Here is a 26,579-nt window from a genome sequence, read left to right on the forward strand (position 1 = left end):
TTTGTTCGAATCTTCAAGCAAAATCTGAAAATTATCACCATCGCTTAGTTCAAAGCTCGCCACTCGGGCAGCGCTGCGATCGCAAAAGAGTTGGTTGGATTCTTCAATAAGCCATCCATCAACATTTACTTTGAAGAGTAATTTCGAATGACTCGGCACTCGCTGAGAGTAAGTCATAATAGTAAACGGCAGAGAAAAGTTTTCTCTTTCGTCTGGTGTTAAATTTAATACTGTATCTTTCATAGCAGCTCGCTTGCTGTATCTTTCATAGCTCGCTTTCTTTTCTTTTGAAAGTGGAAGTTGACAGGTGGCTTATAAGCCGTTCTCGAAAAAAAAGCGGGCTATCGTATATTTGGTTCGGTTTGCGCATCTGTTCGGTCCATCAAGTAAAATTTTATGATATACGCGACGAATAAAAAATGATGATCAACATAACATTTTCTCCTATGCTAAGACAGACCCTGTCAGCTTAGAGCGATCTCAATCTTCAGTTCAGCAACGCCATCGCACGCCATATAATGTCAATTGTATGAGTGCGCAGTGCTGCTATTTTGGCGCACACGAATTTGACATTTCTCTCCCCTACTTCTATGTTGAAGATTCGATGCGGACTCGCATGAGAGCACCATGCACGCAAAAAAAGGATGTTGCCAATGATTTGTTTGGGAAATGTGAGAGCTGGCCATCTTGTTAATATAGTGTCTTTGGCTAAGATTAGAACTGCTAATTTTCATCGTAACGACACCTGCCAATGAAAAATGGAACCAAGAACAGGAGGATTCTTATAAAAATTTTCATATCGGTAGTAATGATTTGCAACGAATTTTTTTTGTTGATTCAATAGTACAAATAGATATCAGCAATGAAAACAAACTCGGCGAAGAAGAAAGTCGATTTCAAAATGATGACTACTACGCTATCGCACGGCATCGCATTCAACTTATCACGTCAATTGTATGGGTTCACAGTGCTGCTATTTTGGATCGCACGAATTTGACATTTCTCGGTTAATTTTTCAAAAGGGCGAATAAGCAAGTGACAGTTTCTCTTTGTTTACTTACTCTTCTATTAATTACCAAGCGGTTTCCACGTTTATCACTCAACTCTTTGCATGAAATGATACCCGAAACTTTCGACTTTCAAACAGAATAGTGATATCAAAGAAAATATTTTTAATCACATCACAATAATCGAAAGAGAGAGTGATTAAAGAGAAACTGTGACTTGCGTATACCCCCTTTTGAAAAATTACCCGAGATTTCTCTCCCCTACTTCTATGTACGAAATTCGATGCGGACTCACCTGATGGCGCCATGTTCGCAAAAAAAGATGTTGCCAATGATATGTCCGGGAAACGACTTAACGGAAACAAATGGAATGGCAGTTTCGCCTATTATAGTTCTTTGTATTACTAAGATTGAGATTGGTATTACTAGGATTGAGATTTTGTAAGATTCGCCCTTCTTTGAAAAACAGCTGATTGGAACGTTTTGCCTCCCACTATAAATCAAATAAGCATAGATTTCCCATTGTACGGAGACACTAACAGCGTCTCTAGTGAGAAACCGTTGTACCTTTTTCCGTTAGTTACTGTCATAAATAAAGTAAACCTAGATTCCCCAATGTAATAGTACTGTAATTGAGCAACCGCGACACCAAAAGCGCCGTCTGGTGTAGAATGAGTGCGTAAATGTTCCTAAAATGCATGTACAAAGTTGCCTGCGCATTTAACACAACCACAGTAACATTGTTTAAATAGTGAAAAAAATAGGTCCAAACAAGCAAGCTTCAGTCTATGATAATCCTTGAACGGAGACACATTGAGTTCGCAGACCTCCATCTACGTCAAGACAATGGAACTACACTCGGCATTATTCAACTGGTGCTTCAGTAAGTGACGAATATAAGCCTTCGTTGCTCAAACCTTAAACGCAGAAAAACAACAACTAGTTCTTCTATGAACAAATCTGCTCTTGGACGTTCGTAGTTTCGCTTAAAACAAGAGCGATTACGTCATCCTGCTGTTGGTCGTTTGCATTGGAGAAAAATCAGACCCTGTCAGCTTGGAGCGATCTCAATCTTCAGTTCAGCAACGCCATCGCACGGCGTCTCATTCAACATTTCATGTCAATTGTATGGGTGCACAGCCCTGCTATTTTGGCGCGCACGAATTTGACATTTCTCTCCCCTACTTCTATGTATTAGATTCGATGCGGACTCACCTGAGGGCGACATGCTCGCAAAAAAGGATGTTGCCAATGATTTGTTCGGGAAATCTGAGAGCTGGATATCTTGTTAATATGATGTTTTTGGAAAAATACAACGACGGGGACCATTGTACACCCTCATTCAACATAACCCAAAAATGAGTGACACACCACTCAAATTCATAAAAAGTTTACGTACTCTAAACTTGAGTTTTCGCTTATTTTTGAGTTAAGAGACGAATCTTTCAAAATTTGAATATTTTTTACTCAAAATATGGAAATTTTCAAAATTTGAGTGAGTTTAACTCAAAACTTGAGTTCCTTGCACTCAAAATAATTCTTATTCGTGAATGTTAATATACAAAGTCATTCTTCTTTCTTTTAAATTGAAAGCCCAGAAAAGTGTTTCAAATCTGTTTCTTTTTTACCGGTTTAGAGTCAAAATTGAACGATGCTGATATCCTTATGTTGTACTTCTCACTTAGCAAATTGAAACCACAAAATTTCTATTGGAAACATCTATGATTGATGATTTATGGTTTCAAAAACCAGATCTAGAAACGACAATAAAAAACGTTTTCTTGCATCCTTAAATTCGGTAAGAATATTCCGAAAAAGAAAACGCACTGAAGTAGTTTTTTCACTCAAATGTTTGAAATCTCAGAAAGTTTTTCTGACCCGAAGAGGCGAATGACATTAATGTTAAAGCCTCTATTATTGAAACAAAAAAAAAATAAATGCGTGAGAACTCATAGCCAGAGAAAATTTTACTCAAATTTTACCATATTGTTCCAGTTTATGAATTTGAGTGATCGCAACTCAAACCATGAGTTATGTTGAAAGAGCGTGCCAGAAAGGTTGAGCTTTCAGAAAAGAATTTATTCACTAATCAACTGATTTCTCATCGACTGGCAATTTGCTAAGAACAGAAACAACTCACTCAGGCACAGCAGTGCGTATTTCCTACTCACCGTTGATTTGACCTAGTTAGTTAACAACACTCCAAACAAAGAACGAATAACATAGTATAATCTGTGCTCAAGTACGTCTCCATCATCTGATATTCCTTCACTCTTTTTGTATGATTTCATAGCACAAATAAAAAAAATGAATAAAGTTATAGTGAATATTAGGGAATGTGATATCTATTAGAATGAGAACTGTATGACAAATTGTTGTTAACTTTGAATAATATTATACTTAACTCTAAAAGAGCAATTAGAAAAAAATATTTTACAACTGGCTATGACGATCGTTCTGGTAAAACAAGATACCCAAATGAGCTACATAGGCTCATCTTACAGAAATAAGTATCAAAACGTTAGCATCACTTTGTTTTGCTTCGGTGAATCACAAAAATAAAAATGTTGTATTTAACAAACTAGCTAGAGCTGTCTTTCGTTCATTTCAAATAAGCGCTTATTAACATTTTACGTAAAAAGAAAGATCAACGCAAAGGAGGGAAACGGACATATTCTCATTTTTCTTTTTTGCTTTTCGCAGCTTTCAGATCTGTAATGTTACTGTGTAAAACTAAAAAAAATAGCGACAGCGGAACTAACCAACAGAGAAACAGTAACAGTTCAGGCAGAAAGCACAATCACAGATTCACACGTGCTTCGATCGCATCCGGTGAAGAATGCCGACATCCGGTCAAACAATTTGCACCGATTGATACGGTGGCCCGTGATGATGGTGTGGATCCAGATGGTCCTGTTCCATCTGCTCTTTCAGCATCTCCAGCTCTCGGATGCCGGACGCTGTCACTTCGTACCGGTGGGTAACCAGTGACCGATAGAAGTGCAGGGCAAATGCCACGAAAATTATCAGTACTGGGATGAGGACGATACACGCAGACCAGGCCGCAGTTGTGTTGAGGTCGTAAAACTTCACCCAGCACAGGATGGCAATTTCCAGCAGAAACAGTATCAGCCCGAGCAGCGTCGAGAAGGCCCAAGCCGTTTCGATGTACCAATGGAGTCGCTCGTGAGGCGATTCGTTGACCAGGGAAATACTATGCAGATTGCATACGGTTTCGATGTTCGGTAGGATGCAGGTGCTGATCATGAGGGCCAACATGTGGACTGCCACCAGCAGCGTGGTGCAGACGGCGAACGTTATCAGCATGCTCGGTGGGACGGTAGTGTTCTCGTCGAGCTGAACTTCAACCATGGCGACCTGGTGGGTGAGGAAAAAATGGTGAGAGTCTATAAAAATTCTTTTAACAGTACATTGGAATATAGTCGAATTAACATGTTATGATAGGAACAAATAGAAACAAATCATTCTGCGGCCAGGAATCTAACCATTCTGCCTTAGCTATTTCAATACTGTGAAGACTCGTTCGCACCAGGAAGAATTATGAACTAATCTTATTAAAGCTCTTTACTACATTGAATCAGGAACAAAGGAATACTTTTCAGTATAAGCTATATTATCCAACAAAAAAACCCAAAGAAAACTATATATTCTTCAATGGAAATTGGCCTACATTGTCAACTTCCTTTCCCGAGCAGCCTAGATTGCCGTGTAATGACGATAGCTATTCACAACCAGAGCCGTTGAGAGAAAACTCGTCCTAGGTGGGATTGCAATATTATGGACTGTACATGAGAAATTTCTTGAAATAACGTCAACTTAACTATAAATTTCACATGCCATATGTGTTTTTATAATGAAAAATACAAACAATTTTCATAACTTAGAATTTCTGGGACCCCTGAAAAAGTCCGAACCCAGGGGAATTCGTCCTTTCCCCTTCCATCTCGGTGGCCCAGTACCAAACTGGCTAAGAATAACAATCGGTGGAATTATTTCACTGGCTTCCTGTTCCATATTGTAAACACCACCAAAAAACCAAAGCTGTCAAGTTAGGGTTAATATGACATGACATGACTAAATGAAGCTTGAATAAATCAGTCGTGTCCTGTGAATATTTTTTGCTTTGAACTTGCTGTGCTAAGTGATGCTTTTTAGAAGAGGATGTTTTGATTCTTCGCAATACTAAATGTATATAATAGATACCAGGTAAAAATTAATAACATCTTTAATCAAGGTTGAAAAATTCTGTAAACTCAAAAAAAAAAGTCTGCAGTTCTCAAGTTCTCTATAAAGCATGATGCACAGATAGAAACATGAATTTTCCAAAACGAAAAAAACTGCAAAACTATGGAAAAAAATTGTTGCCAAATGTCTTCAAAAATTCATGCAACATCGAGATTTTGTGTTATCTCAAGAAAAATTTGTGCGAAAAAAATTGACTTTAATATTTAAACAAGTGTTTTAGATTTCTGATATCCATTTTTGTTAAATGTTAAATGACTTAAAAATGCGTGAAACGTCGAGATCTGTTGTAATCTCGGAGAATGCTTTTTTTTAATCGAAAATTGTTACAGAGTTAACTTCGTTTTTCTTAGTACTTCGACAGATGAAGGTCTACTAAAACTTTTCCGGTCCTAATTCATCCTTCTTTGCTAATATTCCCTATGATAATAAATTTTAACTTAATTCTTCAGTCATTACTTTTAATTCACAAATATTGTCACTCACTTTTCTCGGAGATGGCTCAACCGATTTTCACAAACTTAGATTCAAATGAAAGGTCTCATGGCCCCATACAAAGTTCCTGAATTTCATTTGGATCCGTTTTTGTTCATAAGCTACCTCTTTATATTTGCTAGTTAATTTCTCTAGTTTGCAACCAAATAAACCAACCATCGATAATCCCATAAAAGATCTGCTGATTTTTTTTCAAGTTCGACTACTAGTACATTTTTTTTCTCCAAAATTCCAATCTTGATAGAGAATCGTAAATAAATTGGTAGGTCATATTAGTGTTAGTTAGTGTGTTGAATGAACCGAATGTCACTATGCCGATATCCAGCTTTTGGTTTGTGAAGTACCAACCAGTGTTGGTGATTGCCGAAAATTTCACAGAAGCTGCTATATTGCTATCTATATTGTGTACAACATTTTCAATCCGGTAGAAGATGCTACAAGAACTCGAGTCTCTCAATGCATGAACCGCGAGAGAATTTCTACATTCCTTCGCTCCACTTCATACTCTGAGTATTTCTCGGCTCTTAAAAAAAATTGCAGTCTGATAATGATCGCCGCTGTGTGGAATTTAGCAAGAGAGAATCGCAAGTTGACAATTATCGCAGAAAATCGAATCGATGATTCAACTTGATGATTCTCATACTAGGTTGCAATATTTCAAAACCCTTGTGTGAAGCATTGACATACATTTTCATAGACACAACTTATACAAATGTTATATGCACATAGTTAGAATAAGCGGCAATAGTAAAATGATTCAATAGCAATTATCAACTGCCTGTATAGAATCGGATCGCGAAACGAGAATAAGCGACCGTTTGTTGCTTCAGAGAAGATCCCCACAGCGGTGTGCCAACCTTTGATTCTCAGAAATATCATCGAGAGAAATTCGCTCTCGCACTGGTGTCGATTCTATGTTAAATGAGCCATGCCGGGTTTTTGTTGTTGCGATGATTTTCAACTCTCTTTGATGGCACTGATTCAATCGTTGAAGAGTTGCCAGCGAACGTTCTTTGATACGATAAAAGCCATCCTTGGTACCAACAGTAGTTTTTAAATGTAATAAAATGTAGCTCACTACACTTTCTCACACATGATTGAATAGATTTTCACTAACTTAAATTCAAATGTAGTATATCAATGTAGCAGTATTATATGCAACAGAAATCTCCAAAACTATTTTCTAAACCTTTTTTAATTGCAGTATTTTAGATAAAATGAAAATGAGAAAGGCATCTTTACACAACTAGATGGATTAAAACAGGTTTTTTTTTATTATTCTCTCTTAATTAATTATCCTTTACCATTTATTTTTTTTTATTCTAAACTCTCAAGACTTTATTCATTACTTTAAATTTTTCACGCAAATGTTTTACGAATGCGACAGTTTTACCCATTCCGAAAGATTGTTTAAGGAACTATTGCACTGTTCGTAATTATTTCCGTAATTGATACTCGATTCATGAATTGCTCGATGTGATAATTTGCTAACATCACCGTTTCCTTGGTTCATAAAGTAAAACATAGAAGGCGCTGAGTTGTTCTGAGTTTTGAGTTGTTTGAGTTGGAAAAACGTACACCCGTTTCTTACTAGAGGTGCTGTTAATGTCACCGTACAGTGGGAAATCTATGTTTATTTGATTTATGCTACTGTGGTTGTGTTAAATGCGCAGGCAACTTTGTACATGCATTTTAGGAGCATTTACGCACCCATTTTACACCAGATGGCGCTTTTGGTGTCACGGGTTGCTCAATTACAGCACTATTACACTGGGGAATCTAGGTTTATTTTATTTATGGTTTTGCGTTTGAAAGTCAATTGGAGACGGTCGGGCATGCAAATTCTTATACCTGACCTAACCCGTGCCCGAATGAAAATCCAAAAATCTTTACCCGTACCCGTCCCGAAATTGTTTTGAACGCGAAATCGACCCGTACCGGGTTTCGGGTATTTGCGCCTAAAGTCACTAGAGACTTAGCATCACTTTCCCTTGGCATGGATCTAAAATATAGCAACTCAGAGCAAAAATTTTTTTGGCTCAGGAGATCGATAATTGCAGCTGCGATTTCACATAATCAAAACATAACCGAGGTAGAATATTACCAGAGGTAATCAGTATCAATCAGGTAAACGAGAAATTTAGCAGTGAATTCCCCTACTCGAAGGGCAATGAGTCAACAATCATCTAAGGCTGTGGACCATCTCGCGAATTATTCTGACTTTTAGTAAAAATTTGACAGTCGAGCAGTTATTTAGTCGTTGTCAAAAATAGCCCAGCTCGGAAGCAGTTCGATAGTTATTTTTCGACACTGAAAAAAATCTTGCAAAAATATTCTAATTTCAGTTTATTAGTAAAAGATTCTTCTAAATATTATTTCAATGAAAATACCCTAATAGAAAGTTTCAATATATATATATATAGTCAATATTTTTTTCGAAGTTTTGGTAACGTTCTCCTCATTACAATTATTATATCACTTGATATCATTTTATTGTCAGTGCAAAATAAACCCAAATAACTTTCCATCCGTCAGTCTTTTAAATCGACCGCAGTTTTACTTCAATTTAACTACTCGACCAAAAACAATCGCTCGACTGTCAAATTTTAATTGAAAGTTAAAATAACTCGCGGGATGGTCCACGGCCTGAACTCTTAAACACAAGCCCTTCTCACTTTCTTGAATCCAACGAGTGACAGAGCAAATAAACGGTGATTGATTTATCGTGCCTAATTTTCGAATCACTGGATCGCTTCACAACAAAAGCTAGAAAATTTATTTCATTATTTTGCAGCCAATTGAGGTGATAATTTTGATGTTTAGAGAGGCCGTATAACTTTGAAACGCTTGACGTACTTAGCACTCATTTAGAAATAATGATCTTCGATCTCTTCGATCTATCGAGCTATAATATGGTAACGCGATTACCCTTCGTTGGCTCGATTTTGTTCTGCCATAGACTACGATAAGGACTTCGTCATATATTTTCATCATTCCGCTTCTAAAATTTAAAATAAAAATGTGGCCGGTGAAGTGTTATATCCTACCTTGGGAACCGAAACAATCACAATGGCTAAATCATACACCACTTACGTTAAGTCCACGAGGCATTTCACGAGGATTAGTCTCGCTAATCTTGTTGGAAGTTAAAATCCCCAGATTGAATAAAATATTTCTTTTGAAAATTTAATGATCTAACCGTTACCTATCAGAGTATTATACTTTGTTCACACTATGAGTTAAAACAAGTTTTAACTCTGATTTCATGTTTTAGGCGAAATAACATGTTTTACTTTTGCGTTATTTCATATTCAGAAACGTCACATTAAAATATGGTTTCCCGAAATAACATGATATAATTGTCAGTAAAGCACAACCCTGCTAGCATTTTCCTTCACTTTTCGACTATGTCAATTGACAAGCTGTTCAACAACAGCAGTTTTCCATCAAAGTAGCCATGTAATCATAATAAAACAAAGATGGAACCAACGTTGCCAGGTATACCGATTTCTCGGTATTTATACAGATTTTTGCCGTCTATACCGCAATACCCGCAATACAGATATGTACTCCCAAAATACCGATAACTCACGATTCATACAGATAAGGACCGATTTTGGTTTTCAGCTTGAATAGACATGAGAAAAGATTGTCCCATGATAGACATGAGAAAAAAAGGTCCCACTTTTTGTTTTGCTCACCTCTTGGTGACATTTTCTACTACTTATGTAGAAGAGACTCTGATACCGATATGGTACAGATAGATATTTGCGCCGAATACAAATTTTTGGAAAAACGACCTGGCAACGCAGACTGGTACAACCACATTTGTTTTTAAATTAAAAGATTACTTTTTTGTCATTTGCTGCTCAAAAATATTCGAAACGTTGGCAATACCTGGTTTATTTCTTAATTTTCGGATGTTGTCAAAATACTTTTTCTTTCCTACCTGCGACGTAGGCATTTTTGCAGTTTGTTTAAGACCAAACCAAATACCAAGTAATATGTCATGAGTATAACATAATCTTAGTGTGAACAGTGCGGTTCTAACTTTATATTACTATCGTTAAAACATGTTATTTTCTGCAGGTGTGAACATAGTATTATACTATGTTCACACTGGCCGAAAATAACATGTTTCAACGATAGTAATATAAAGTTAAAACCGCACTGTTCACACTAAGAAAAATGGTTGTACCTATCTGCGTAGCCAGGTCATTTTTCCAAAAATATGTAGTCGGCGCCAAAATCTATCTGTATCATATCGGTATCAATATCTCTTCTACATAAGTAGTAGAAAAGGTGAGCGAAAAAAATGGTCCCACGACAACCTTTTCTCATGTCTATTCAAGCTAAAAACCAAAATCGGTACTTATCTGTGTGATCCGTGAATTATCGGTATTTTGAGAGAACATATCTGTATTGTGATATCTGTATAAATACCGAGAAATCGGTATACCTGGCAACGTTGGTACCAGTTTTCAGTTTTGTTTTATTATGATTACATGGCTACTTTGATGGAAAAGTGCTGTTGTTGAACAGTTTGTCAATTGACATAGTCGAAAAGTGAAGGAAAATGCTAGCAGGGTTGTGCATTACTGACAATTATATCATGCTATTTCGGGAAAACATATTTTAATGTGACGTTTATGAATATGAAACAACGCAAAAGTAAAACATGTTATTTCGCTTAAAACATGAAATCGGAGTTATAACTTGTTTTAACCCATAGTGTGAACACAGTATTCCACTTCTTGTACGATAACATATTAGCTTTTCAACATTCAGAACACAGTAATGGGAAAAGTCGAACGATCACTGTGACAAAGCTTTGCTAAAAATATTGAAGTAAAATCTTTACGATCGACTTGTTCAAGTATAAACTTCAACAACTATTCTTTTGTCTAATCGTCAACAAATTGTTTTTTTACTATACTCTGTGATATTTTTAAAAAACCTTCCCATGAGTAGGAATCAGCTCTCAATATTTATTTGATTACTTCAATGATCAAGAATTAAAGACAATTGAATAGCAATAAATGAATCTGACCCGTCCTCGGACGATCTATGCGCCCCATAAGCGTGAAATCAACGGTGTGAAAATGTTCCAACCATTTGACCAAAACGAATAAACAACCGGTACGCAGTGTCACGAAAGGGATCTGCAATTAAATTATTTATAAACAGCACACCAACCGGGCACAAAAGTGAATGGTCTGGTCCGTACTCCTAAATGTCGACGAATAAATAAACTGAAGAATCGGTTGCCGCGAAACTTAAAAGCGAAAACAAGCGACAGCAACGATGCAAATGCGATGTGGAACCACCAAACCGAAAAAAAACATTAACCTAAACCCTGACCATGACACCTGCTCTTCCGTCGTCACAAAATATTTCGGTACCCGAAGAACGGCGCGTCACGGGTCAATTAAACTATTTATTGACTAGACCGGGCCGGAATGCGAGGTGTGCTTGTGTGACATAAGCGAGTATGACGTTGAGTGACTTACCATGGCAAACCCGGACAGCAGCGCTGATGTTTTGCTCGATGCTTTCAGTTTGGCCCTACTAAGTTGCAACTTCCGCCACGACAGGTAGTTCGGTGAACTAAATTCGTCTCCAGACTGGGACATGGTGCTTATACCGGATCGTCTCTGGAAAATACAGAAGAAAGAAAAAACACTGATTAGCTATCACCAATCGAATAGCCACATGCACATGGAAGAAAATATATTTTGTTGAAGTCGCTCACAGTCGTATCGTTGGGGTAGTTCGGTCCACTTCCGCTTCCGGTTGCGTTGGCCCCGGACGAGGTAACGCCGTTGAAGTTCGTCGCACCGCCTGCTGCACCAGCGAATGACTGCTTGTGGGCAGCAGCACTGGCAGACGTCCCAGTCCCGGAACAACCAGGCGGTTTGTTGAATTGTTTGTAGTACGGTGAGTTCAGGCACAGATTCGATTGTGAACAGCTCGGATGTAAATGCATTGTCTGGTGAGAAACCGTACACTGCGCCGGCGCTCAATCGCCTCGTAAGTAAGTTGGTGGCTCTCTCAACGACGCTGTGGCGCGAATCGCTCTCGCGGGTGCGGTGTGTTGAAAGTTGAACGTTCACAAAAAAATACTAGCGACTGTTGGCCATCCGGCCAACGTGGTCATTCATTGAAATTGCGATAAACACTCAATGAACGATGCACTAGAAAGTATTGAGCCGATGTCGTAGGTTTAAGTTTTTCTGAACATTTTTTTTTCGAGCGTTGGTGAAAGAAACTCATCTCATTTATCACAAAAGTTCCGCGATAAGATTTACCCATCCGTCGAAATGATTTATCTTCCACTTATTCTTTTCGCTTTAATTCTATACACAGGTATTCGAATCCGACAGAGGATTGTGTGCGATATTAATTGTTTTCTGGCTACATAGTTTGGAGCTCGGGAGGGGGGATTTTCAGCGAATCCGGTGAAAACCGCTCGAGTGATCCGTGGAACTGTGGGCAACGAGAGAAAAAACCAAACCCGTTGGTCGACGATTTCTTCTTTGGGGAAACCTATGCCAAGAGAGACTGAATCGAAAAACGAGCAGCTATTAATGAGAAATGATGCTCGGCGAAGAACTGTTTGTTTAATATTTGCGCGCTCATAATAAATTGTTGGAATGATGACAGTGACTGGTAGTGGTGGTCCCGTATCTTTTTATTTTACAGGCGATGTACAATTTATTTTAAAAATAGCAGTAAAGAGTTTGGTATATTGGACATCCCCGTACAAAGGTGACGCACAGCGACATGACAGAGGTGCTTTCATGGTAAAGAATTGAAATGAAAAGGTGCGACAACACCGCATTTGGTCGAATATTCAAGAGATTTAGGATACTGGTCTCATAAAACACCAACCTAGAAGAATGTTTAAAGCCAATTAAATTGATGTACAACCAAGAGATTGTAATCTTACGAAATGGCAGCAAAGTCTGTCGAAATAAAAGGTGAAGTTCAGTTCCACAATATAGTACCGGATGCCCGGGTACTAATTAGGTTTTGCACGAACATAACATAACCTCACAAAAATGAACAAAATGAATAAACTTTGACAGCTATCAGTGGTTTGTTTATGTGTTTATTGCGTTCATTCTAATTTGAATACGTGTTAATTAGGTTTTGCACGATGACGACACAAATGAACTGCCGATGAATCAAGTTCATCTTTGACAGTTGCCGTGTACTTGTTTTGTTTTGCGACTGCAAGTTAAAAATTGAAAAAATGACGAAAAAGTGCCTGTTAAAAACGTATTCCACAGTGAAAATAACTAAAAAGATTGCCCTGTGTGTGTTTCCAGCATCAAGGAGCGATTTATGTATGAATCTGTTGAGTGTGAGGCGACTTGCAATTTTTACATTCGAACGATGAAGTTCTGATGAAATTTTAAACTGTAAACAAGTACACGTCGACTGTCAAAAAAAGTTCATTCTGTTCATTTTTGTGAGGTTATGTCATGTTCGTGCAAAACCTAATAGATATGTAAACAAACCACTGATAGCTGTCAAAAAGTGAACTTGATTCATCGGTAGTTCATTAGGTTTTGCACGAACATGACATAACCTCACAAAAATGAACAGAATGAACTTTTTTTGACAGTCGACGTGTACTTGTTTACAGTTTAAAAATTCATCGTTCGAAAGTAAAAATTGCAAGTCGCCTCACACTCAACAGATTCATACATATATCGCTCCTTGATGCTGGAAACACATACAGGGCAATCTTTTTAGTTATTTTCACTGTGGAATACGTTTTTAACAGGCACTTTTTCATTTTTTCAATTTTTAACTTGCAGTGGCATAACAAAACAAGTACACGGCAACTAGGTTTTGCACGAACCTGACATAACCTCACAAAAATTAACAGAATGAACTTTTTTTGACAGTCGACGTGTACTTGTTTACAGTTTAAAAGTTCATCAGAAGTTCATCGTTCGAATGTAAAAATTGCAAGTCGTCAACAGATTCGTACATATATCGCTCCTTGATGCTGGAAACACATACAGAGCAATCTTTTTAGTTATTTTCACTGTGGAATACGTTTTTAACAGGTACTTTTTCGTCATTTTTTTCAATTTTTAACTTGCAGTGGCATAACAAAACAAGTACACGGCAAATGTCAAACATGAACTTGATTCATCGGCAGTTCATTTGTGTCGTCATCGTGCAAAACCTAACTGTCAAAGATGAACTTGATTCATCGGCAGTTCATTTGTGTCGTCATCGTGCAAAACCTAATTGGCATATTGTCGCAAAACTGAAATGTAGAGGCGCTGCTTGTTTAGAGATGATACTTTCAGCAAGAGCTGTCAAATCGGCAGGAAAATTTCTAATTACTCCATCTTTTCAACGATTTCTTTTGAAAACGGGCAAATTCATTTGAAAAATCATAGCAGAAGTTGAAGAAAAAGTTTTTACTCTGAGGTGGTAATGTTGATCTTAGTTCATTGTGCGAAATCTATCGTTTATTCAGAATAGATCATTAAACTTGGTTTGATACCATTTTTCAAATGCCTGGAAATAACAAATAAGGTATCCAGAATAAATAGTACATTCTAGTACTCGAGAAATCAACATTACACTGGTTTCTGTTTAAAAAAATGTTGATCCGAAAAAACCTAACCTTACCCAATTTCACACATTTCTGAACATTTTCCATGTTTAATCGTAGTTTACACTAAAAAAAGTAGTAGTAATCACTTTGAAATCGATTTTCTTCAACTCCGAATGTTCTTTTATTGCTGATATCTATTTGTACTATTGAATAAACGATAAAAATGTTGCAAATCACTACAGCCGATATGAAAATTTCCGAAAGAATCCTCCTTTTCTTGGTTCCATTTTTCATTGGCAGATGTCGCTACCGGTAAATCAGCTTTGCGACAATTTGCCAATAGTTCAGTAAATTTCGTTTCGATTAGTATTAATTCACCTACGTATTGGCATTTTGTCGCAAAACTGAAATGTAGAGGCGCTGCTTGTTTAGAGATGATACTTTTAGCAAGAGCTGTCAAATCGGTAGGAAAATCGCTTCGACAGACTAATTCTAACTAAACAGATCTTATTTCCAAATTTTACGGATTTCACCAAATTTTGTCCGATTTTTTAGTGTAAACTACGCTTCTGGCCTCTAGACGATAGGTGGTGAGACCTTTTTTATTGTTCACTGAAAATAAATCCAGATAAATTTTTGAGATAATTTTTTGAAAAAATAACATGGCAACGCTGTATATAATTGAAATTAATCTACACGCTGTCAAAAAAAACCCAACGGTTGACTTAAATTCACCTAACATGAAGTAATCAAGCATGTTTTCAATTGTTGGGTGAAAAGTACTGTATCGTTTGAGTAGTTTTCACTCAACAGTGTAGTTTACTTCAATAAGTTGCTGTTGGGTGAAAAAATTTTGTGTGTTGCATCGCAGAAACTATCGGTCAGATTTGAAGTGAGTGAAATTATTTTGTAAAATTGCCGGTTTTGGGAGAATAATTCAATGATTGTCATCAATCGCAGTGTGAGTAGCTTTGTATAATTTCTTTTTGAAACAATAATTACACCGCAATATCATTTCAGGCGATGGAAGATATTGAGATGCGTTCGATCGCTCAACGGTGCAGTTCCAGCAGCTCAATAGAGCAGCCTTGGCAGTTCAATTATATAGTCTGTAGATTTAATACTGTTGCAGCTCCAATTGCAAAGTACAATGAATATGAATTCCCATAAGTGTGATTTAATTTTATTACCCATTCTGAATTTTGTAAATGTAACGGTAACAAACCACATAATTACATTGTTGAAATATGTAAAAAGATAAATATTAAATAAATAAAGTAATCATAGTTGATTTTATTGTTTGCGTTTTATTTTTCAAACCATCGAACGAAAACTGAAATCAAATTACGCAAGTTGATTTTTATATCGCTTGCGTAGTTTCTACCTAATTAGTACTATTGATGCTTTTACTCAAAAATAAGTAAAACCCATTTTACCCAAAATTGGCTTCCTGCACACAACCCCTCTATTGAGTGAAAAGTACTTAAAATTAGGTATTTTTTTTGGCAGCGTGTAGGACAGGACCTGACAATTGTTAATCCACGTCCGAGAGCCAGTTTCGGACCAGCTCGTGATTGGTTGAAATTGACATAAGCAAGTACAACTTGATGAAATTAATATTACTGCAGGGTGGTAGATAAAGTGTTGTCAGTATCGTCGGTAACAATGTAGTGTGATATTGCATATTTTGTTTTCCGAATCATCTTTTTAAAGTTATTAATTTCAATAGGATTTAAGTTCAATTTGATTTTAAGTTCTGTCAATGTGGAAAGTATACGATTACATTCAACAATCACAATTAAAATTATTCTCAAAATGAATATTTTGGATTCTTTAGTTAATAAAGCAGCAAAAATTGATTACCCAAAAATGGGTTTTAGAGAAATTGTATCAAACTGTTTCAACTAAACGTTTTCTTTAAAACTAACATCTGATCAAAATGAATTTAGAGCTATTTTTTTGACTGATATTACATTTGTCTAAGTGTTTTCAAATGATAAATAGTTGCATGCCGGTGTAAAAACCGACTTTTGAACCGAGTCATATACCATTCGACTCAGTTCTACGAAATGAGCAAATGTATGTTTGTATGTGTGCATGTGGCAAATAATGTCACTCGATTTTCTTAGAGACAGCTGAACCGATTTTCACAAACTCACATTCAAATAAAAGGTCATACGATCCCATAGACTGCTATTGAACTTTATCCCGATTCCGGTTCCGGAATTACAGGGTGATATGCATAGAAAAAAAAATGGTCACTCACTTCTCCTATTTTCACAAACCTAGATTCAAATGAAAGGCCTTATGGTCCCATAGATCGCTATTAAAGTTTATTGTTTTCCCGACTTCCGGTTCCGGAATTACAAGGCAATGTGTGCAAATCTATGAGAAAATGCACTCTCAATTTTCTCGGAAATTTCTCAACCGATGTCTACAAACCACGATGCGAATGAATGGTCTTGAAATTCTTTAAAAGGTCTGCGAAAAGTTGATCCAGATCCGACTTCCGGCTCCTGTATTACAGAGTGATTTGCGAAAATTCTCAAATTCATGAGTATTTTTTCACAAGCGATGTCGAAACGAGGTGCACATTTTTATAAAACTTACTTCTAAATTCATCTAGTTGCCACACCTTGTTAGTTATTTGTTATATAAACCTACTTTGGGACTACTACTCCGCTTCCTAACGCTCCGGTAAAAGTGAAGAAAAGCTCCAAAAACGGAACCCACTTCGATTTCTCAGCAACTGTTGAACCGATTTTCACAAATCATGATTCAAATTAAAGCTCGCATTGTCTTAAAAGATACTGTGCAATTTGATCGAGATCCGACTTCCGGTACCGAAATTATAGGGCGATGAGTATCAAAACTTTCAAACTGTCATACAAAATGTTGCAACATCGGTACGCATAGGTTTCTGTTGGTACGGAAGAAGAAAACGCCACCGCCTAGCACACATCTCGCTTAAGGGATGGTGAGGTAAGTGTGCCATGCTAAGAATTTTCGTGTTTCTACAATAAATTAACACTTGATTTTGGTAATTGATACGTCTATGAAGTAGTTTCATGAGTAGATAGCCAAAAAAACATTATTGATAAACAAAACAATTCGATAATCAATACATGTAATTTTCGGAGGCTTGTTGAGTAGCTCAATATTTTCAGTGCGGGGCATAAGTGCCGTCTATGTGGGGTAGAACCGCCACCTTAACAATAATTACATTTTCTCCGTAATTTAATTGGATTTCTTCTACTGTACTGCTTTCCTTAATACAATCAATAAGATTCACGTTTATTTTAGATATTACATGTATTAAAAATATCATCATTATTTACTTCTTTAAACTTTTCCGCGGCATGCCGAATTCTTTAGCCGCCTTACGAATTGTTAAGCAACCACCGTGCACTGACTGGATTGCAGCAAGCATGCTTGAGTTTGACCACTTTTTACGCGAAGAATGTCTTGTATGTCCGTACCATCGTTCAGAATCTGCTTTCAGTTGTTTGTTTACATTGAATGTCTCAACACTGATCGACTTTGAGATTAGGTTAGGTTAGGTTCATCATCTGTTATGGCACACCTGCCCCATAGCAATATGGCGAACTTGCCCCGTTATGAGCTGATTGCAAAACCATTGTACTATGTTACTAATGAATCAGTTATCGATATTCAATTTTTAACAAATATTCAACTAAAAGGTATACCAATGATCCGACATTAAAATAAAACCCTAGCAAATGGAGAATAATTGAAAAACTCTTATTTTGTAAGATCTCGTTCTTATATTTTCTGTGTGCTAATTACAAGATCTGGTTTGTTTGGATTTCACGACCTAATAAATAAATGAGAAAAAATAGAAGCAATGTGAAATTATATCGTGGACATTCAATGAACAAACCAAACCCAAATGTGTATATTTATGATAAATGTTCATTCTATGTGAAAATGGTAGGGGTGGCACACTTGCCCCTCTGGCAGTCTTGCCCCAATTTCCCATACTTCAACTTTTTATAGCGTGCAGGGTTGCCACATTTAAATCTATATTAACTTGACATAATTGTTTACAAATTAAAAAGGTGATGGTCGTTTATACCACAGAAAGTGAGAAAAGAATTTATTCAAGTTTGAAAAAATAAATCTTGACAGAATCTTCTAGTGATGTTTTTGAAAATATAAGTAATATGAGAAAGGCATTATTACACCACTAGGTGGATTAAAAACGATTTGTTGATAACAAGAAGATGAATAAATCAAAAGTCGGTGATAAGCTATTTCTCATCATAATATCGCATATTTGGAAGGGTTTGCGCATTTGTACGTTCCTTCAAGTGACATTTCATAATGTACGCGATGAACAAAGTCATTTAAAAATGACCAGCATAACATTTTCTCACATGTTGAAATCGGAACTGAAAATTTTCATTGTTTGAAACAGAATCTTAATGGCTGCCAAAATAACTGCTAAAATTTACTTTTCGTATGAACAAGTTATGTTGTAAATACAACGGTAGATCGTCCATAGTGAGTAGCGTTTTATGTTGCCTGCAAAAACATCTAAGACGTTATACTGATTCACTGGCTTCCCAATCAGCAAGCGATTATATTTTGTTGTTCGATGAGCGTTTGTTGAACGGCATACTGCACGAAACAATCGTTCAGTTTGCAGGAACGGTTTGTTGTTGATTTTACTCCTACACAAATACTGTGGAAATTTGGTGTTATCTTCACACAGAAAGAAAGTTTGTTGTTAATATACATAAAGTAGAAGTATTCTGCAGGTATGTAGTGCAGGGTGGCAAGTGAGTTGTCGGTTTCAATTTCCCGGTTTTCCCCGGTTTGCAAGATAAATATTCCCGGTTTTTGGAATAGCCTCGAATCGCCTCTTTTTAGTTTTTTTTTAATATTCTTTTAATTCAAGCCTTACACAAATACCCCATGTCAAATAAAGAACATTATAATAGACTCGCTAATTGAGGATTGAAGTACTTTGCGAATATCTCGATGCATAAATAGGAAATATTCATTATTACTAATGCATATAAGAAAAGCGTACATCCTTTTTCTAGTCATCTAGGGGTTTTGGTTACACGTAACGATTTCGTCTGAAAGCATGACTGTTTTTTAATTATTTTTTGGTATACATAGGTATGATAACTAAATATGATAAACCAAGAAGAATAATAAATCAATAAGAAACTTCAACAAATTTCCGAAAGTGCAAGTGAAACTCTCAGTACGGCGGTAAAATTATAAATGGTACATGATGGCACAGCGAACACAAAACAATATCGTCATTGCCGGGGCTTTGGCTATAGTACAACAAATTGTCATACGGACATACGCTGTTTCAATTATAGTAATTCGCTTGCAAACACGTCTAATGAACAGATTGTCATGATCTGATTTTAATGGAAACCATGAAACCAATTATTAGCAATATCCTATCAGACCCAAAAAATATTCTCCTGTTATAGAATTCAATATAAAACCACTAGGTCATTTAGGGGTTAGCCTATGTTTGTGCTTAGGGCACATAACCGTTTTTACTTTTCTTTACGTTTCGTCTTAGACTCGTCAGTGCAGAGTAGTTCAAATTGACCATACCTGCATCGGCCAGAATAAGCCGAAAACAACGTTTTCGTTCGGCACGTCAAGAAAGACGTGGTACTTCGGTACCAAATATATAAGTGTTTTGCAAATAGCATTAACTTTACGTCTGTTTAGCGGTTCAAGTTGAACTGTTTAAGTTTGCAATAAGCAGTTCAATTTGAACTGCTCTGCACTGACGAATCTAAGACGAAACGTAAAGAAAAGTAAAACACATCTTTAGTTTCTATATAGGGGTGCAAATCAGAAACTCAAAGAAAAATACACGTAGAAATGTGGTCAGGTTTTAAACACTTATAGCTCAGTATATTTTGTGTCAATTATAAATACTATTTCAGTATTTGATTGGAAATATTTCTAAGATTCTATTTGAATGTATCAAGCGACGATGTATTTTCAATTATAAATGTTTGAAATTTTGATTAGTAGCGAGCAGTGTCCTATTTTGTCTGCTAAAAATCTCCGGCATATCGGATTTCCCTGCCATAGACGACGGTTTTGAAGGAGTAAGCGATATATTAAAGGGAAAACATCGCTCTGATTGGTCAATCGATACAAAAGCGAAACTGTTGGAAGCACGCGAATGTATAAATATAAGCGAAATTAAAGCTAACGTGTCAGTCCTACGCATGCTAGAGGTAGGTTGTTGCTAGATAGTAAGGCAAAAAGTGCCATAAAACGATTTGAAGCTTTAATTGGTATGCTCTGATCTTGTGTCATACAAGCTCATATGAAATTTTATGTTATGTCGTTTCGCCTGAGAAATTGACAACTGCCCTAGAGTAAATTTTGAGTGCTTAAAATAAATTTTTAATTTATATAAGATGAACTCAATTGATAATGAGAAAAAGTTTATCGCTTCAACCGAAATCGTAGAATGGTAGAGAAAGTCAACGCTATAAAAATAACTGCTTGCATACAAAACTTGAACACAAGCTTGACGAAGAGAAGCTTAAATATCAACATCGTATCGCAAGTATGTACAAAGATATAATTGCATACATTTGGGATATTGGTCTAATTTCGTCGGCTATAAAACAAACAAAGTTCGGTGTTGGTTCCTAATCAAGATCAATTTAAGCAGACTCTTGCAGATTAAAAAGTGTGACGATTGATTGAACTGTTTGATTGTTGATCATTAGAAATTTTGGTTGCCTTATTCCACATCAATGGCTCGAACAACCCCATGGGGCTGATCCTTGTAGTTTTTCTAATGTATCTGTTAGTCAATAAACAATAGGTACATCCGTCATGTCATCTCATTTTTGAAATGCAACATGTTTACGATTACAATGCGCTGATGAGCAAATAAATCAAATGATAGCTGCACAAGATAACGATCTAGTTCTTCCTAATAGGATACTAAATGCTAGGCATCTCTCGTGGAGTAATCAGGAACATAATCAGGGTGTACGAGTTCTTCATGATGAAATCTTCGCTGGTTTGTAGTCAGTTTCTTTTCCAAATAGCCCAACTAATTTATCTTCTATGAGAAATCGTTCTAAAATTGACCTGATTCTTGCAGATCATCAAATCATCTATCAATAACATTCAGGGTTTCAAATTAAGCAATGATTATTTCAATTAGTTTCGGCTAGAATACAGATCTCATATCGAAAGCAATGTAAACACTGAAATTTTATTATCCAATGGAATGTTCAACATAGAACCTGTATAGGACAATAAGTTGTTCTAACACTTCTACTGAACATATAGCTCAAACGCAAAATTGGGTATCGTTTCCTACTTTTCACTTGTTGAAAAAAAGCATGATACTAACAACTGTTACTCATATTTGAGCTAGTAATATTTCCCGGAATTTTACTAAAATTCCCGACCTTTTCTCGAGTTTTCCCGGTGAAACCAAATTCCTGACTTTTTCCCGGTTTTCCCGGTCGCTTGCCACCCTGGTAGTGTTCATTAAAAAAAATAAGTGGATGAAAGCTTTCAAAATTCTCTAGTAAAACTAGTCCTCCTTCCTTCCTCATATTGAAAATGGCTCAAGAATGGACCTCTGTCTGCCAGATTCATGAACTTCAAATGAACGGTGTTGTAACCATATACAAAGTTCCTGATTTTTATTTTAATGCACCTTCTGGTTCCGGAATTATAGGGTGATTAGTGAAAAAATCCCTATTTAAAATTACTTCCTCACTTTTCTCTGAGATGTCGTGACCGATTTTAACAATCTTAGGTTCCAATTAGAAGTCTCATAGTTCCAAATAAAACTACCAAATTTCATTCGGATCTGAATCCTGGTTTCCGGAACTATAGGGTAAAATGTGCGACGAAACAAATTTTAATCCACCTAGTGGTGTAATGATATACCTTTCTCAGATATAATACTGTGGTATTCTATTCAAAATGTTTCTCTTCGATTCAGTAAACGACTTGACAAAATAATATCGGCCTTCCTGGTTCCAGGTTGTTCCATAAACTCAAAAATGGATCCCAGTTCCTTTTCTCGAACTTACTTCGATTATCCCGGTTCCCGGATTCCGGTTTCGTAAGTACCTGCAACAGTGGGACTCATTTCATTTTCTCGGATATGGCCTAACCGACCTGAATAATATTTCACTCTGTAGGTTATACTAGTTCATGGACAATCCTTTATGTTTTCAAGAATCAAAGAAAATTATTTTGTAGAATACCACACATATTTGTGAGATATGAGAAAGGAAGCAGTACACCAATAGTTGGATTAAATCAGGTTTTCGCCTTTCTCTATAGAAGGGTATTAGAATTGCTGGAAAAGCCGACTTTCGAACGGAGCCTCGGAGACCCATAGTGTTATGTACCAATCGACTAAGCTCGACAAGATCTGAAAATGTCTGAGTGTGTATGTATGTGCACCTTTTAACGATTTTTTTAACGCGCAATTTTCTCAGCGATGCTTTACCCGACTTCAGTAAGCTAGTAATGGGCCAAATTTGAAGATTGAATGACTGCGACTTCTGGTTCCGGAGATATGATGATGTAAGTGACGTAACCGACTAAACGCGTTGTTTTGTTACCGCGCAATTTTCTCAGAGATATCTGAACCGATTTTAACAAGTTTAGGCTCGTTTGAAAACTACTATTGGACCATTGATCAAGTTCGAAGATCAAATGACTGCTACTTCGGGTCCCGGAGACATGATGGTATAAGTGACGTTACCGACAAAATGGTGTCAATATTTTGGGATCACCTCTAATTTCGTAGTGCTCAAAGTTTTAGCACATCGAGAAAGTCCCCATGCAAAATTTGAGCTACATCGAATATAGGTAAAGGGTGCTGCCCGGCGATTAAGGTTGAAAAATCACCATAGGGTACGGTTTATGAGATTTCCGACAACGAAAAAAGTTGTTTTTATACCAAAAGTCTTAGAATTGCATGAAACGTCGACATTTAGTGTCATCTAAAAAAATGTTTTTTTTTAATCGACTTTCTGGGACAGCGCTTGGTTTGAGTAATGATGCCCAAATTAGTGATGAGGAATGAACCCAAATTAGTGTTAGAAATTATTTATGAATAAGGTAAAAAATATTTTCATGAGACTATTTCGAAGAAAGATGAAAGTGCTTAAACTGTTAAACTTTTGACAATCACAACTTAACGAATTTAACCCCAAAATATTGGCACCCTTATCCCCATATACTATACCAAGCCTAAAGTTTTTATGTAAATATCAGATTAATATCAAAAACGCGCTTGAAGAACATACGCGAACAGTGTGCTTTTGTTTGCAATTTAATTAGGCTTGCATCGGATGAAATGATGTCAATAGCCCAAATGTATGCAATTCTGTGTCGATTGCTAATGTGTTTGAGAATATTTCCAATAAATCAGCAATAATAGTTCTAATCAAAACAAAATTAACTGAGCTGTAAATATTTAAACCGGACCACTTTTTACATGTTTGTTTCTTTGAATTGCTAATTTGCACCTCTATATAGAAAACTAAGATGTGTTCCACATGAAAACTTACAGTGTGTTGACGCCTAATGAAAAACTCAGTTTGTATACTCTAGCCAGTTTAGCACTTCTTCAAAACTCCAGGAACTTAGCAACGATATTCTGATCCCGGTTGTTTAAAACAACAGAAAAAAAATTTTTTTTTTCGAACCGAGACATAATATGCTTGTTCAAAACAACTGTTAGTTGTTTAAAAAAAACATTGGAATTGGTTGAATCAAACCAGAATTGTTGTCACTATATCAACAACTAAAAATCGTAAAAATTACTTGGAATTCATTTATTTTTACAATATTATTTTCTGCGTGTAGTCGTGTATCATGGATTGAACTAAGTATTAGTTCTACTTTTAACGTTAAATAAACTGAACAATCGTTTGGATAAGAAACTGAATCATATTTTTACACTGTCTACGTTACACCCGCAACACTACCTCGCACTGAGCTATAGACACATTCACCTGAGTATTGTTGTGCTATCGAATCCGACCCAGAATCTCCTTTCGAATAATTGTGAAACGGTGAACATGCCAAGTACACGCACAGGTGACCTGACAACCAATTTACAACATTTTCAAACGATGCAGGGAAGTATTCGGTTCAATTTTCAACTCCAAGCATAAACAAACGATAGATAGCATTCATGAAAGTAGGTTGAATGATAACAAAACACTTTATGGGGTGACCATGGAGTGACAGCATTTCCAGAACCCATTAAAACGCATTTATCGACCTAGTCATCCTTAATTGCTGTAAAATTGCCACTTGATATCACCAAAACTAAACCATCGGTACTGTTAATTACTTTCGCACCAGCGATAAAAGAAATATCAAACACCCGCTGGATGTGCGACCTAAAACACACGACCTAGCAAAACAAAATATTGAACTGAGTAGTTTCGTGGCGGGCCAATAACGATCACCACACACTCTTGGCAAGTATATCACCAACAAAAAAATTGTTTATTTATTAATTCACCAACACTTGCTCTCACTTCGCCAAGCGGCTACTCCGAAATGTTCGGGCAACACACTTGTACCAATTGGCGTCCGGTTTGGCGCTTGAAGTTTCACAACGCGATCGGCAGGGAACCGAGTTTGAGTAAGTGGAAAATAAATCAACAGACGGGAAAATGTTTAGATAGTAAAACCGCAAACACAAAATCCACACACTTCTTGCAACTCGATCGCGACTGAGCAGTGACGCTCCTACAGTTGGTTTAGATTTTCATTCATCAACTGGCTGTCGTCCCCTACCAAATGCATTATGTGCGTGCTTGTGGGATTTGCAACGAAAAATCTAATAGATAGAAGAGACGGACGGGACAACGATCCAGAGGTAACGATGACCGGTTTTAGTCACTCTACCATAACGAAGACAGTGGGAGGACGGATATGCAAGATCGTAGGGATGTTCAAAAAATAAAATAAAGCTCTTGTAGCATAGCTTGGAGTGTACTAACAAAACAAATTTAAGTCGTTTACAAAATACATTGATTTAAAATCTGCATTTACGAATGTCTTGTATATGACACATCATGAATCCGTCAAAGAATAAACAAACACATTATGTCAGAACCTCCAACGTTACACAGCAGGACAAGTTCATGGGAAACCAGATCGTTTTCTCAATGTCGCAATTGTCTATCTGGCAGCAACCCAAGACTGAGCTATCTAATTTGAACTGACAGAAATTGCAGCGAGCGATGAAAAGTTTTTTACCACCCATGTATTCTTTCAAACATGTTCTAATATTCCAACGAAATTGGAACTCGACCGTTCTCTCGCAACCCCATTGGCTATTGACGGCATTTAAAAGTCAAGCGATGATCTTGATAAAAACCGAAGTAAATCATTACCGGCCGGTGCAAATTTTACCATCCTTCTGGCAAGTACCCAGTAAGAGTCATTCTAGCGATTTTATTGCTCGATTAAGCACCAGAAAAATTTAGAAATTTTTATAATCGACTAGAGCTTCGGTCAGCAAAAACAGCAAAATATTGTGAAATTAGAAACCTCCCAACCAGTCACGGGCCTGCTCAGTACCTACACTCAATGTTACTCCACTCGCCACGTGAGTTTTATTGCCATACATTATTCAATGCATTTCGTGTTCACGATTGCGACTCACCCGCGCCACTATGAAGCGAATTCAAACAGTTCAATAGAAACGAATACTTATCATACTGGATATTCCAAGATTGAAAATAAAAAAACATCCTACCTTGTGCGCACTGCAAATACTGGTTCGGTTCCAGGTGACGGAATTTTGCACCGATCCGTGAATCGGTGGGGAATGACTGTGGTTGCTGTTGCTGCTGTTACTGTGGCTGCTGAATGGACCGGTGGCACCGTTCCCGGCCGGATGGCTGGACGTGGTGACCAGATGATGGTGGCTATGGTTGAGGCCGTTCGTGGCTACTATGCCGCCTGTGTTGCTGGCACTGAAGTGATGAAGCTGATGGTGGTGAGTGGTTTGGCTGGGGAGAGTAGCACCTCCGTTGGGAATTTGCGTCACAATCAGCCCGGTGCTGGGCAGATGATTGGTACTGAACGTTTTCGGATTGATCGTCGTTCCAAGGGTCGTCGCAAGCACTGTATCGATTCCGGCCGTACTAGTACTCCACACGGACATAGTCCCGTTTCTGTAAGGTTAAGGAAGACAT

At 37.0% G+C, this 26,579-nt stretch overlaps 1 protein-coding gene across 3 annotated transcripts in view; it reads right to left on the minus strand.

Moving 5' to 3' along the window:
* Positions 1–3,379: 3,379 nt before the first annotated feature.
* Positions 3,380–26,579, minus strand: part of LOC131434836 (calcium release-activated calcium channel protein 1) — a 62,299-nt gene continuing 39,099 nt past the window's right edge. The window contains exons 1-4 of one of the 3 annotated variants that reach the window (XM_058602027.1): positions 24,897–25,107; positions 11,518–12,251; positions 11,276–11,419; positions 3,380–4,385 (exon numbers count right to left, since the gene is read on the minus strand). In XM_058602027.1, the coding sequence (XP_058458010.1) occupies positions 3,861–4,385; positions 11,276–11,419; positions 11,518–11,751 (903 nt within the window). In that variant the 5' untranslated portion in view covers positions 11,752–12,251; positions 24,897–25,107 and the 3' untranslated portion in view covers positions 3,380–3,860. Of the gene's footprint in view, positions 4,386–11,275; positions 11,420–11,517; positions 13,325–24,896; positions 25,108–26,137; positions 26,559–26,579 lie in introns of those variants that run through there. The other 2 variants (XM_058602025.1, XM_058602026.1) reach the window with 2 other exon arrangements.

This window comes from Malaya genurostris, chromosome 3 (genome assembly GCF_030247185.1).
Source record: "Malaya genurostris strain Urasoe2022 chromosome 3, Malgen_1.1, whole genome shotgun sequence".
NCBI lineage: Eukaryota > Metazoa > Arthropoda > Insecta > Diptera > Culicidae > Malaya > Malaya genurostris.